The 15,000-nt window shown below is 32.0% G+C and overlaps 1 protein-coding gene across 10 annotated transcripts in view; it reads left to right on the top strand.

The window, feature by feature from the left end:
* LOC106879395 (protocadherin-18) overlaps positions 1-15,000 on the top strand; it is a 78,911-nt gene that overhangs the window by 31,791 nt on the left and 32,120 nt on the right. For 3 of the 10 annotated variants that reach the window (XR_016244328.1, XR_016244324.1, XR_016244326.1), the window contains one exon: positions 13,692-13,863. The exons of 2 other annotated variants lie outside the window; for them this stretch is intronic. Coding sequence is in view for 2 of the 8 variants with exons in the window: in XM_014928928.3 (XP_014784414.1) it covers positions 13,704-13,863 (160 nt within the window). In the remaining 6 variants the exon portion in view is untranslated. The remainder of the gene's footprint in view (positions 1-13,691; positions 13,864-15,000) is intronic. 5 more of the 10 variants (XR_016244327.1, XR_016244325.1, XM_014928929.3 and 2 more) reach the window with 2 other exon arrangements.

Raw genomic sequence — 15,000 nt, 5'->3', positions numbered from 1 at the left:
AACATAACATACTCTGTGCAGCAGAAACATATGTCAGTGATATTAACAACAAAGTATACTGTTATCACCAACTGGAAAATTAAAAGAAAAATTTGATGATGTATCAGTCCCCTTACTCTTTATAATTTAAATAGATATATGTGTGTGTGTGTGTGTGTGTGTGTGTATATGCACACATTTAATGATAATAATCAAACAAATGGAAATATTTGGTTATTACATCTGACATGACAATTCAGTGAAAAGATTAAAACGTATAGAATGCTGAATACATACATACATATAAATATATATATATATATATATATATATATATATATATATATATATATATATATATATATATATATATATATATATATATATATATATATATATATATATATATATATATATATATATATATATATATATATATATATATATATATCTGAAGGCACAGGAGTGGCTGTGTGGTAAGTAGCTTGCTTACCAACCACATGGTGCCGGGTTCTGTCCCACTGCATGGCACCTTGGGCAAGCATCTTCTACTATAGCCTTGGGCCAACCAAAGCCTTGTGAATAGATCTGGTAGACGGAAACTGAAAGAAGCCCATCATATGTATATATATATAATTACGTCTATGTATATGTGTGTGTGTATGTGTGTATGTGTGTTTGTGTGTCTATGTTTGTCCCCCCCACCATCACTTGATAACCGATGCTGGTGCGTTTACATTCCTGTAACTTAGTGGTTTGGCAAAAGAGTTCGATAGAATAAGTTCTGGGGTTGATTTGTTTGACTAAAGGTGATGCTCTAGCATGGCCACAGTCAAATGACTGAAACAAGTAAAAGAATAAAAGACTACATAGCAATGTAGAGAGTTACATGTTAAGTCCCAGGCATAAGTACCAGATCTGGGAAGTTGACATGAGGATGGTGCCCCACAACGGCTGCGGTTCAAGAGCTGAAACTAGTAGTAATATAGCAAAAAAAGGTAGAATACGTGTGTGTGTGTGTGTGTGTGTGTGTGTGTGTGTGTGTGTGATCAGTGATCCTTAAATGTGGTAACTGACATATGTCAAATGAGTCATACGTTATAAAAATAAAGGTAAAAATTACAAAAGGTTAAGTCATATTTCTTATTCACTTCATTGATTTCACTGACATATTTATTTCTATATTTCTAGGATTTATTAAATATTATTTATTTATTTATTCATTTAGTCTTTATTTATTTATTAATTATTTATCAGATTAACTTCTTACTGGACAAACAAGATTTATTTTTATGTCTTACTCTTGAAATATTCTAGCTTGTGGATTTAAAGATATTTATTTGAAATAATATATATATATATATATATATATATATATATGCATATATGTGTGTGTGTGTATCTATGTGTATATATATATGTGTGAATACACACAGACACACACACACACACACATTATACAATGAGCATGTGCAAAATTAAAAATATAAAATGACAACAATTTACCCATCGCACTAGGCTTAAAATTAGTACTGAGGTTGATTTATTCAATGAAAACCCTTCAAGGTGCTTTAGTGTTGTGACAGCCCAATGACTGAAAGAAGTAAAAGATAAAGGATATAAGATTATGTTTGGTAACTTAAATGAAGATTTTGTAGAAATCAGAAAAAAACTGAATGGTGCCAAACTTACAATTTTACACGAAATTAACAGAACTATTCAATCTTTGAGTCAGTAAGAATAGAGACACATGCCAATTTTTTCCTTTTGTAGAACATAGACTAAAGAAATAAATATAAAAGAATAAAATAATAATAATAATAATAATGATGATGATGATGATAATAATAATAATAATAATAATAATAATAATAATAATAATAATAATAATGATAATAATAATAATAATAATAATAATAATAATAATAATAATAATAATGACAATAATAAAGAGGAAAATAGGAGATGTAACATGTCAGTAAGTTCAATGAACCAATGAAATAAGCGCAGAAATAGAACAAACTAAGAATAGTTTTCTTTTCTTTTGAAATAGGAAGTTATTTCCACTTTCTTCCCATTGATTGATCTCACATATACACTGAGAGCTGAGAAACGAATAAAAAAGTTAACTGATATTTCTGAATAGTATTTTCTAAATGTCACAGTAAAAGTTAATTGTCAATCAGCATACAATTGTCTTAAAGAAAATAACTTTACTTGTTTTTGTTATTTGATTTTTTTTTTTTTCATTATTTTATTCTTGCATTGCCATTCTTTTGAGAGTGTCAGATATTTCTTAAAAAGAACTGTTTCATATTGAGACGATTTGAAGAAAAAAAAAAATTCATTGTGATTTAATTATCCAATCACAAGTCAATTTAGGAATTAAAAATAAGAAGTAATATTGTGCACAAGTATACAAAAATACAAAATAATATACAAATATAAAAGGAATAACATTAATAAAGTCATTAATTCCTGCATATAAACAATACTATAATAAAGTATAAAAGTCGAAAACAAGCCTCTGTAACTGGGATGTTTGAGTGGTTTGTCTAAGTTTCTCTGCTCCCAGCTACTAAGAAAATGCAATAAGATGTCAGATAGCTTTCAGATATCTCTTTTTAAAAAGACAAAAGCGAAATTTTATACAAACTGCTGTTTTACTTTTAATTGGTTGAGCTAAGTGTAAAATCTTTATAACGATGTATGTATATTGTATTTTGTAATGAATAGGCCCACTAATTAAATTCAGGAGGTCACAGGTGTATATACAAGAGGTATGCGTATATTTAAATGTAGCTTCTTTTCATGAAAAATAAAAAGTATTGCTTTTAAATTTTGGGCACAACACCAGTAATTTGGTGAGAGGGAATAAGTCTATTACATTGACCCCAGTGCTCGACTGGTACTTATTTTCTTGACCCCCCAAAAAGGATGAAAGGCAAAGTCAACCTCAGCAGAATTTGAACTCAGAATGTCAATACAGATGGATGCCACTAAGCATTTTTTCCTAGCATGCTAACAATTCTGCCAGCTTTCTGCCTTATGAAAAATAAAATATTATGAGTGATATACATGCATAGATTCATACGTACACATATATATATATAAATTCATTCATACACACATCACACACACACATACATATATACATTGGGCTTCTTTATATATGTATATATACAAATACATATATACATACTCATATACATATATATTTTGAATAATTGATAGGAATACAGAATGTACTGTAAGCTTTATTTAGCATGACAATCGTTTCGGCTTACGTCTGCACTGATCCCTAGGTGGTGGGGAATGATATAATGGAATCAAATGCACCCCACAATGCAGAAGAAACATCATCAGGTTACATAATACACTACAGTGTTATAATATATACAATATCACTACTGTGTGTGACAGGATAGTATTGGTATGATGTGTGCATTTATAGAAGTTCACCAATACTTTAATGAGGCAGAATGTTTGGTATGAATTAGGGGAATGGTAGGTAAAGAGTACTAAGAATCAAATATAAAGAATAAATGGGATGGAGTTTGAAATCTGGTACCTCATGAACACTCTGATACAATTCAGATCTGACTAACCACATTGAATGATAGGGAACATTTAGGATTGTTTAAGTTAATGAATTAAATAGTACTTTACTTGATAGGTAAATCCTGAGTTTATTCTATTGGATTTCATACAGCTTACAGAGTATATAATCAAGGAAATTATGAAGAATGGTGAATTTTGAGGATATATAATTCTTCATTCTTCATGAAGCTCTTTTGATTATTTATATTATATATACATACACAAGGTGCCAGGTTGTGGAACTGAACCTGAAACCATGTGTTAACAAAGCGGGCTTTTTAATCACACAGACATGTCTAACTGAAATCGATGATGTTCAAAGCCAATCTGACACAAACTCAATCTCCTTTGTCAATGCATTATATACACCTGCCTGTTTTGTTGTTGGCACTCCGTCGCTTACAACGTCGAGGGTTCTAGTTGATCTGATCAACGGAGCAGCCTGCTCGTGAAATTAACGTGCAAGTGGCTGAGCATTTCACAGACACGTGAACCCTTAACGTAGTTCTCGGGGATATCCAGCGTGACACAGTGTGACAAGGCTGGCCCTTTGAAATACAGGTACAACAGAAACAGGAAGAAAGAGTGAGAGAAAGTTGTGGTGTACAGCAGGGTTTGCCACCATCCCCTGCCAGAGCCTCGTGGAGCTTTAGGTATTTTGCTCAATAAACACTCACAACGCCCGGTCGGGGAATCGAAACCGTGATCCTATGACCGCGAGTCCACTGCCCTAACCACTGGGCCATTGCACCTCCACTCTTAACCTGCCTGTTATGGAAGGTGTATATAATGTCATGGAAACAAGTCTTAGGGAAGTCCCAAACAATTTATTTAAAATGAATTAAAAATTATTTTTTTATTAGAATAAAAAGCTCCAGATATTGTTATCAAAAACATTTAAAAAAAAAAAAAAAAGTAAAAAACAAGCTCAGAAACTCCTGTACATAAGGAAGTAAGAGCTTATTACAAATGAAATTCTTGCTAGAATCCCAGAGGATATACAAAGGAAAGAGTTTGAAAATTGGTTGGCTATTCATCATGAAGTTGAAGTGGAAGCTATGATGACAGTACTGGAAATATGTCAAGCTGTTACTGATGTGAATAAATGTAATCCAAAAGAAGAAATTTTTCAAAAGCTCCTTCAAACAGTACTCAAATGTAAGAAGCTCTAAAAATACTTCTTTGTGGTATGCAACATTAATCACCAGAATTTCAAAAGCAATTAGGATGAGAAACTTATTAATGAACATCTAAATGTGAAAGTTTACATTGAACATTGGCTAAGCTTTTTTTATTTAAATAAATAATTTTTAATAAGTTCTAACAAATGAAACTACTACTACTACTACTACTACTACTACTACTACTACTACTACTACTACTGCTGCTGCTGCTGCTGCTGCTGCTGCTGCTGTTGCTACTGCTGCTACTACTACTACTACTACTACTACTACTACTACTACTACTACTACTACTACTAATAATAATAATAAGAAGAAGAAGAAGAAGAAGAAGAAGAAGAAGAAGAAGAAGAAGAAGAAGAAATGGAAAAACTTTCAAAATACAAAGACCTGGAAATAGAGATAACTCGAATGTGGAATCTAAAAACAGAAACAATTCCTATCATAGTAGGTGCCTTAGGTATAATAAAAAAATATTCAGACAAATACATAACAAAAATAGCAGGACTTACAAATATATATAACATACAGAAAATTGCACTACTGGGTACTGCACACATCCTACGCAAAACACTTTCAATACAGTAAACATAAGAGCACCACAGCAAACCACAGCACATACCCAAGGCGCACAGAGCTGCGCTCGGTAGTGAAGTGAAAGCACGTTATAAAAATAAAACTACTGAATAATAATAATAATAATAATAAAGAAGGCAAAAGCAGGGTATCAGTTCAGAAATAGTAATAGAAAATTAACCATTTGATCTGAAACTTTTTAGTATGAATGAAAAAGGGATAGATTCCTTCATACAGACTGTAAGACTCTTCAGCAAAGATATAGGCATGGAATTTGGCATAGATGAGTGTGCAATATTAGTCATGAGAAGGGGACAGGTACTCAACAGCAAAGGCATCTAATTACCAGATGGCCAGACATTAAAATCATTGAAAGGAGGAGAAAGTTATACGTATCTAGGAATATTAGAATCTGACAGGATACTAACTACAAAAATGAAAATGAAAATTGAGAAGGAGTACATCAGAAGGGTGAGGAAGCAAATGAAGTCAAAGCCAAATGACAGTGATGTCTGTGGTGGTGGTGGCAGCGGTGGCAGTGGCAGTGGCAGTGGCAGTGAATCTTCTGACTGAATCAAGAAATCAGTGTATCTTCAAATTGCTGATATTATCTGTTAGTAACTTCTAACAGAAGTGCCATCCCATTGTTTTTCACTGCCTGGTTGGGATTTGAACTCAAAATGTACACAGCCGGGATAGATATCACAAAACATTCCACCTGACACTCTAAAAATTCCACCAATCCACAGCCTTAAACTGGTATTTTATGTTTTCTACCTTGCAAAAGAATTAAAGATAAAGTTGACCTTGGTCAGATTTGAACTCAGAACACGGAGAGGCAGGATAAATACCACGAAGCATTTCCATCAAACACCCTAACAACTTTATCATATTGCTGCTTTGTGATGTCAGTAATACTCCCAAATGTGACAAATGGCATAGATTATGGGGGATTAATGGCAGATTATAACTTACATCATTAGTATTTGTTTGAAGATATCATCACAATGCTTCAAGACATGACTTAGTGACCAAATACCCTGTCGAATGCAATTAATTCATAGAAAAGATAATCCAGAAACTTGACATATAAGAAGCTAGCTAAACTGATGTAGAAAACACACAAACTGTATAAAAGATTATTAGCAGAATATATCAATTAACAAAACATCAGGGAAATCCAAACATGACACACCAAACACAGTTCTCTGAAACAGAAAATAAATACCATGTACTGATGTGAAATTTAGCAGTCATTTCAAAAATTTAAATAGAAAAAAAATTAAAAATGCCTATGAAAAGCTTATAGAAGACCTACTATTTCTACACCAAGTTTTATACTTCAGATTAATAGGCATGGCTGTGTGGTAAACACATGGTTCCAGTTCAGTCCCATTGTATGGTACCTTGGGCAAATGTCTTCTACAGAGGCCTCAAAAGACATTTTAAGATCCACAAAGATCAGAACTTTTCTGCAGCTCTTGGCAGTCCAAATCGGATATGCAATCTATTAGGGTGTCTTTTCAATCCATTGTGTAGTTTAAAAATTTCTGGCCTTGTGCCAAAATTTGAAGCCAATATTAGTGATATGGTGGGAAGTTGGCTTCAAGAAAAAGCGAATAGTTTTAGGTATACATATGTAAACATTATATACACAAGCATATTTATGCACACACGTATATATATATATATATATCAAATGAATGATTTTTAAGTGAAATATTTTAATGTCCCTCCAGTGGTGCATCTCTTCCACACTCTCCCTTCCCTCTCTTTGTTTCTTTCCCTCTCTCTCTCTCTCTCTCCACATGCACACACACACACATACACACATATTTATATACATCTCGATGTGTTTAAATGTATATTCACATGTGAGTAATTGTTTATACTAACTAAAAGTTTGGGATTGTAGTTCAATAGTTCAGGAAAAATAATTTATTTTAAGTTAATGGAGTTATAACTTCATAATATTACTATTGTTTTTACTTCTTAAAGTGTTGGAGAAAGATGCTTGCTGGTTGTAATATACTGCATTCATACAAAGTAGAACTACATGCATGATTGTATTCTAATATAAAGATATAAAAACAAGGCCTCAGATGTGGCAGTAAAGGAAAAGTTGATTGAGATTGATTGCCATTTCTTAACTTGTTCTTATTTTATTGAACCAGGAACAATGAAAGACAGTATTAACCTGGGTGGGAATTGATTTTTAACATTAGCAGAGGGCCATGAATGTGTGAAGAGGGTTGCATGGGATATTAATTTGACCTCAATATTTGGCTGGTGTTTTATTTTGCCTTGTCTTGAGGCCGTATCTTTTAATGGAATTGTTGGGGCACCACCTGGGCTTATGGCATGTCCATCCTATTCTAGATCTGATAAAAGCTGAGAGAAAGAGAGAAGGGGAGGGGGAGGAGGGGAAAAGAGAGAGATAGAGGGAAGTAAGAAGAAGATGAAACCTCCTGCTACTGAACTAGTTTTTAATTTATTGACCTGAAGAAAAAGGTGATGTTGACCTTGGAGGAATTTGAAATCAGAAATGATACTCAAAACAAATACCATAAAACATTCTGCCCCATGTTCTAATGGCTCTGCCAACTTGACTTTATTGAGCCTAGAAGAAATGAAGGGCAAACATTGATCTTGGTAGCGTTTCAAATCAAAGCTACAGTACATTATTTAAATAAGAACAAACCTAAATTGAAAGATGAATTAATTCCTTTCATATGCATTTAATTTATTACGCATTCAATGTTATCTGAAAATAAAGGTTTCTGTATATAATCGAGGTGCTAGAATAAGAATTATTCTGACCTACAGGTTCTTGTAAACCAATAGGGGACTCAGATCAGTTGTGAGCAAACATTTGGGGAAAGTTTACATTTTGAGGTCAATTTCTTCTATTTCTCCAATCGATGATTGAGGTCTTGAAAGCATTCATATGCACTACCCTTCTACTGACAGAAGCATTATTTGAGTGTGTGTGTGCGTGCGTGTGTCCATGTGTGTGTAGATTCGTATGTGTGTGTGTGTTAATGTGTTGGCCTAGTTATGTGTTAAGAAATTTGCTTCCCAGCAAATCCATGATCCCTCGACTGCAAGTCCACTACTCTAACCACTAGGCCATCTCCATGCACACACACTTACACACATATGTATATTATATATGTATGTGTGTGTGTGTGTGTGTGTGTGTGTGTATGTGTGTGTGTATACACGTGTATAAGGGATGACCACTAGGTGGACATCCAATATGCTAGAAAGAGGTCATCAACGACCCAACCATGAAGAAAAATAATGTTCTCCAGAAAAAGTTTCGCAAATTTCATATATATATATATATATATATATATATATATATATATATATATATATATATATATATATATATATATATGATTTTCTTGACAATGGCATTAAAGTTTTGCAGGTTGTTGGCCTCATCAGACAGCAGTCTGCCAAGGCCAACCACTAACAAAAGTTTGAAGCCACCGTCAATAGAAAATTATTTATAATATCTGACTTTCTTCAGTTAATATTCACAGTTTTTATGCTTATAAAAACATCCTTTATATCTATATCAATATGTATGTATGTATGTTTGTATATATGTTTGTATATGTGTGTGTGTGTATATATATATATATATATATATATATATATATATATATATATATATATATATATGCAGGGAGATGGATAGAGAGTGAGACAGAAGGAGTTTTTATAAGTTTTGTTCATTAGAAATTCCCTGTTATCATAAAATAAAGGTTGCTGTATACAGTTCTATGTGTCAGAATAGTAAAAGAGAGACAAGAACAAGAAGTACAAGAAGATAAAAAAAAAAATTTAAAAAATCTTTATAACAACATTCCTGTCACGGATTTCAGATTTAATATGATGACAGCTATTGGTCTATAGTAAATGATGGTTTAGTCTGCAGACTTCAATGATGCAGGGAAGCAGCAGTAACTGTAATCATAGTTATTATCATTGCTATTGACTTGATAAAACAGCAGTAAGATAGGAAACATCTGCCGAGCAGCAAGCTGTCGCCTACATAGTTAATCATTTCGCCATATATTAGGCTGCAGACATATGCTGTGTCAGGAAGTAAGTATTGTGCTAACTGCATTGTTAGAATTTTCATTAGCAGAAACCTGTACAAGTTTTGCATTGACACATTCTTTGAGATTTATTTTACTGACATCGGGTTTCCTGCAGTGGCTCCAAGAGTTTGCTTCTTTCTAACCACTAAGTATTATAATATATTCAAGTGACGCCGTCATTGTTAATTATCTATCTGTTCAATTCTTCAAATTACAGCTGCATAACATAAATTTTACTACTTTGCAGTTCTGTAATATTTTTCAGGTATAGAACAATATTGTTTGATGCTTAAAATATTTTTCCCTTTTGTTATATATATTTGATATATATATATATATATATCAAATATATATATATATATATATATATATATATAGGTGTGTCTGTATGGTAAGAAGCTTGCCTCCCAACCACATGGTTCCGGGTTCAGTCCCACTGCGTGGCACCTTGAGCAAGTGTATTCTGCTATAGCCTTGGTGCGACCAAAGCCTTGTGAGTGGATCTGGTAGACGGAAACTGAAAGAAGCCCGTCGTATATATATATATACATACATACATATATATATATATATATATATATATATATATATATATATATATATATATATATATATATAAGCTAACGATGCCCTAAGGACCTAATAATAGTTATGTATGTGTTTTTTTGTGTTTTGTTCGAAAGGTAACCACTCCTGAAGAAGTGCCAAACGTCTAAATCCAATGGACCAGTCACTGGATAAGTTTGGCACAGAAATGTTAACATAGAGTGGTGAATAAATCGATATATCGAATTTGAAGTCTCTGTCTCTTTTGAATATGAAAATTTAAAAGTTTAAAAACCTTATGATATAAATATAAACTGTGAGAACAACCCTTAAGGAATCTAATTAATGATCTCCTAAGGTAAGTTCTTATGCTATATTGGTAACGGTTGCTACATCCTCTGGGAAAATTATTATATATATATATATATATATATTATATATATATATATATATATATATATATATATATATATATATATATATATATATATATATATATATATATATACATATATATATATACATATATATATATATATATATATATATATATATATATATATATATATATATATACACACACATATATATATATATATGTATATAGAAGTATACGTTTGTGTGTCTGTGTTTACGTCTCTGTAACTTAGCAGTTTGCCAAGAAGGGACTGATAGAATAAGTACTAGGTTTACGAAGAATAAGTCCCAGGGTTGATTTATTCGATGAAAAGCAGTGCTCCAACATGGCGACAGTCAAATGACTGAAACAAACAAAAGAGTAAAAGAGTTAAAGTGGCATTAGAAGTCCTGTGTGTGTGTGTTGGAGTTTTGTGTTGATGGAAAGTCAGAAGAGAAAGAGGGTGAGGAAGGAATGAAACAATTAAGAGAGTTGAAGGAAAAAAACAAAAGTGAAAGTAAACAAAGAAGAAATTAGACTATATGAAAGATATAAAAAAAACAAACATAGACACAGCTGAGTAAGGTGTGATGGAAACAAAGATAAGCTGCCTGAGGTGAAGACATCCTGCTGTACAGAACAATTAATTATACAAGAATATCTCTTTGTTTTTGTTATAAAACACACAACCTAAACACATACATACATTTACCACCTGTATATTTTTATATAAAAAATGTATATATGAACACACGCACACACAAATGTATATATATATATATATATATATATATATATAAATTACAATATATGTACAACGAATCCAGTGGTACTCATAAAAAATGTTCCTTAATGTATCATTCTGTAAACCATATAGTGTATATAGTAGTACACAAGAGAAAAACATAAGGAGTGTATAAAGTTATAAATAACAAGAGAAATATAGTATGATAAAATTTATTCAACCATTGGAAATGCTTATATATTGTCAGTTGTTTCACAACTTAATAAAACATGTACAGATAATTTATTTTATCATATTTTATATTTCATTATATTTTAAATAATAAATTACTCACATTTCTGTATTAATATAAACAATCGTTGAATTAAATAAACTTATCTCTGCTTCCATCACACCTTTCTCAGTAATCTATATTTATAACAGCAAATATGATGTGAAGTGTGTACTGTTATTCTGTATCTGAGTGTTAAACCTGTTTGTCCTATGTGATTTTCACCACATACTACATTTGATAACATAAATTAAATTTGTTGATGCACAAGTGAAATTACTTCTTATAGTATATGTTTGTCCTGATTTGAATTCCAATGTCGAGTTTTCAATGGGGTTGATATAGATTCTGCAATTATTGGGGTTATATTTTCGGTGGTAATTTGGCACTAGTATGTGGAGTTTTAAAGATTTAGGTTAGCTTTTACTATCAGTTTGTTTTGTGTTTTGAGTGACATTTTCATATGTGGGTTGTTCATCAAAATTGGAATGTTTTGATACTTGATATTATATGCTTTCATATTTCTTGGATTGTGGGTTGATATATATATATATGAGGGGATGCTGAAAAGTTCCTGGCTTTGAATAAAAGAAAATACAGGAGGATCAGTTAATTATGACTTTATTCCCTTCTCAGATTCATGCACTTATTGCAGTGGTCCCTCAGTTTTTCTAAGCTCTGTAAAAGAACTCAGAAGGTTGGGCCTCCAACCAAGCCTTTTGCAATACTCTTAAAGCCAGGAATTCTTCATCACCCCCTTGTATATTGTAAAGTATTGAATGTATCATGGATCTTTCTTCTTTTTTGATAATTTTGGGGTGTCGATTGTTTTTGCCCATTCTATTCTGTTATTGATTAAAATTACTGAATATTATTTTTGAAGTAATATATTTTTAAGTTCTTGAAGTTGTTTCTCTTGGGTTTCTCGATTGCATACAATTCTTCAGATTCTTCTTGCCAGGTTAAAATGAATATTTTTTTTCATATGTTTTAGATGGCACAAAGAAAATAGTAGATATTGTTTTGCTATATATATGATGTCCCATGAGCTGTTTCAATGACATATAACAATATCTAAATGTATGTCTACAAATGTTACAAAAAAATAAAGAACCATCAATATAACTTGAGTAGCTTTAAATAGATTTGAATATTTGCCTTATGCTTTATATTGAAGATTAACGTAGAATAAGAGGGGAAATGTTTTTTTTTTTTTCTTTTTTCATAAATTCAATATAGAATATCAACCTTGAACTAGACTCAAATTTTCATTCTATGCTTTATAATGAGAAATAAAAAAATAAGTATTTGTATCCTATCCCTGAGAAAGAAAAAAAATAACCATTCTACTGAATACCGAGCAAAAGCATAAGGAAAATGACACAGACAAGTGAATGATACAAAAAAAATACTACACAGACACAGACACACACACGCAGAGACATATACACATGCACACACATGTTCTTCCATTTGTTTCGGTCATCTGAATGCAGCTATGGTGACTTGAAGGGTTTAGTCACACAAATAAATAACCCCAGTACTTGTTCTATTCTAAGTCTGGTGCCTATTCTATCAGACTCGTTTGTCGTATTGCTAAGTTATAGAAACGTGTGTGTGTGTGTATACACACTCATACACACATATATCTACACACACGTTCACACAGACACACACACATATACATACATGTGTATATATATATATATATATATATATATATATATTAGGAAGTTAAAAATTATGGCTGGTCATAGAGTGACCATTGGTTTTGTACCTACAAAGCACTTAGCAGTATAGGAGACTTGTCAGACTCAAATCTGACTAGTTGCCTATACCACTAAGTGCTTTATAGTTGTGAAACCAATGGTCAATCTATAACTGACCATAACTTTTAACTTCCTAAAAAATACATTACTGCTCTAATGCTTTTTAGTATGCTTGCTTATCGAACATATGATGTACTGATGTTATATATATATATATATATATATATATATATATATATATATGTATGTATGTATGTATGTATGTATGTATGTATGTATGTATATGTACGAAGGGTTATAAGAGACATATAAATAACATATAAATAATTCTAAATATAAAAGCTCATTGTATTTTTTATTAATTCAATAAAACCTGAAACCATCAAACCTAGTATATATTGCTAGTAGTGTAGTAATGTATTGTTTAATGTATATGAACTATTTTATATAAGTTTACTAATTTAGAAATTGTCCAACATAAAATAAAAACTCAAAGATGCAATATATGTCAGTTTTCTTGTTAGCAGATGTATATACCACAAGCTGCAGTGACATCTGGTGGGAGAGGATTTGAAGAGAACACCTTTATGAGTCCTGATTGTTGGAGTGACATGGTGTTCTCTCATGTGGACACTGGACATTGCTGGACAGAAAGAGACTTTGGGCAGTATGAGGAAATACCAGGTATGTTGAATGGGAGAACAATGTCAGGTTTCTAGCCACACATATTGCATATACTTAATTTGATTCACTTTAAAACTATTTAGATGGCACTTTAGTGTACACTTAGACCAAATTACAGCAGTCATTAGGTGTAATACATGACCGAGCACAGTTATTAGGCTATCAGATGTTATTTGAACATCACTGGTCACAATGCATTTTGCGTTGTTTTACCCTTCAAATTACACCACCCCACTGGCTAGGCAAGCAGACCAACATTCCTCACCAAACGGGGGACTGGAGCAACATGAAATGAAGTGTTATGCTCAAGAACACAACGTGCTGCCCAATCAGGGAATCGGACCCATGATCCAGCGATCGTGAAAGCAAGAGCCTACCACTAGGTCTTCACAGCGGTTATAGATTACATAAAACACAATTCTTAAATAACATTGCATCACTAAATCAGATCTGAATGACTCTTCTTATAAGGTAGTTATCAGTGATTTGAATACTTTATAAGTGAAACACTATTGCATTAGAAGAGCAGCATGACGTGGGCATACTTAAAGTCACATGGGAAATTAGAAAATTAGTTTCATTAACAAGGAAAATTAATTAGTATATAAATCGCAAAGGGCTCTTGGCAGGGTGCTTAACTCTGATTTAATTGAAACGAATGATAAAGGAACTTATACTTAAGCCATGATACCCTTGGTGATCTGGTACATGTTCCAGATATTTAGGTAAGCAAGTAGAATTGAATATCTTGTCAAGAAACACTACAAAGAAACCTGCAGCTGATCTGAATTCCTGTTCTAGGAATTGTAAATCATGTACCATAACCAATTAGTCGATACACTTCTGTAAAATAAACAGAACAAGTAAAATATATGAATATCATAAATGGTAGTAACATGATGTAAACTATTGCTGTTAGCCTCAAACAGATATAGTTGATGATGGAGGAAACTATAGTTTTATGAATATGATATTGCTATTATGGAAATAATCGGATGTAATTTTGTTCACTGCACACATTAACTCATAGGAGTAGGCATTGTTGTTATCATCACTGTTGTTGTTGTTGTCGTTGTTATCTTTATCACCCTCATCGTCGTCATCCTTGTCGACATTGTCATCATCACCATCATCATC

Source organism: Octopus bimaculoides, chromosome 14 (genome assembly GCF_046866305.1).
Source record: "Octopus bimaculoides isolate indiv1 chromosome 14, ASM4686630v1, whole genome shotgun sequence".
Lineage (NCBI taxonomy): Eukaryota > Metazoa > Mollusca > Cephalopoda > Octopoda > Octopodidae > Octopus > Octopus bimaculoides.
The sequence above is the reverse complement of the archived record's forward strand: the minus strand, read 5'-3'. Positions and strand labels throughout refer to the sequence as shown.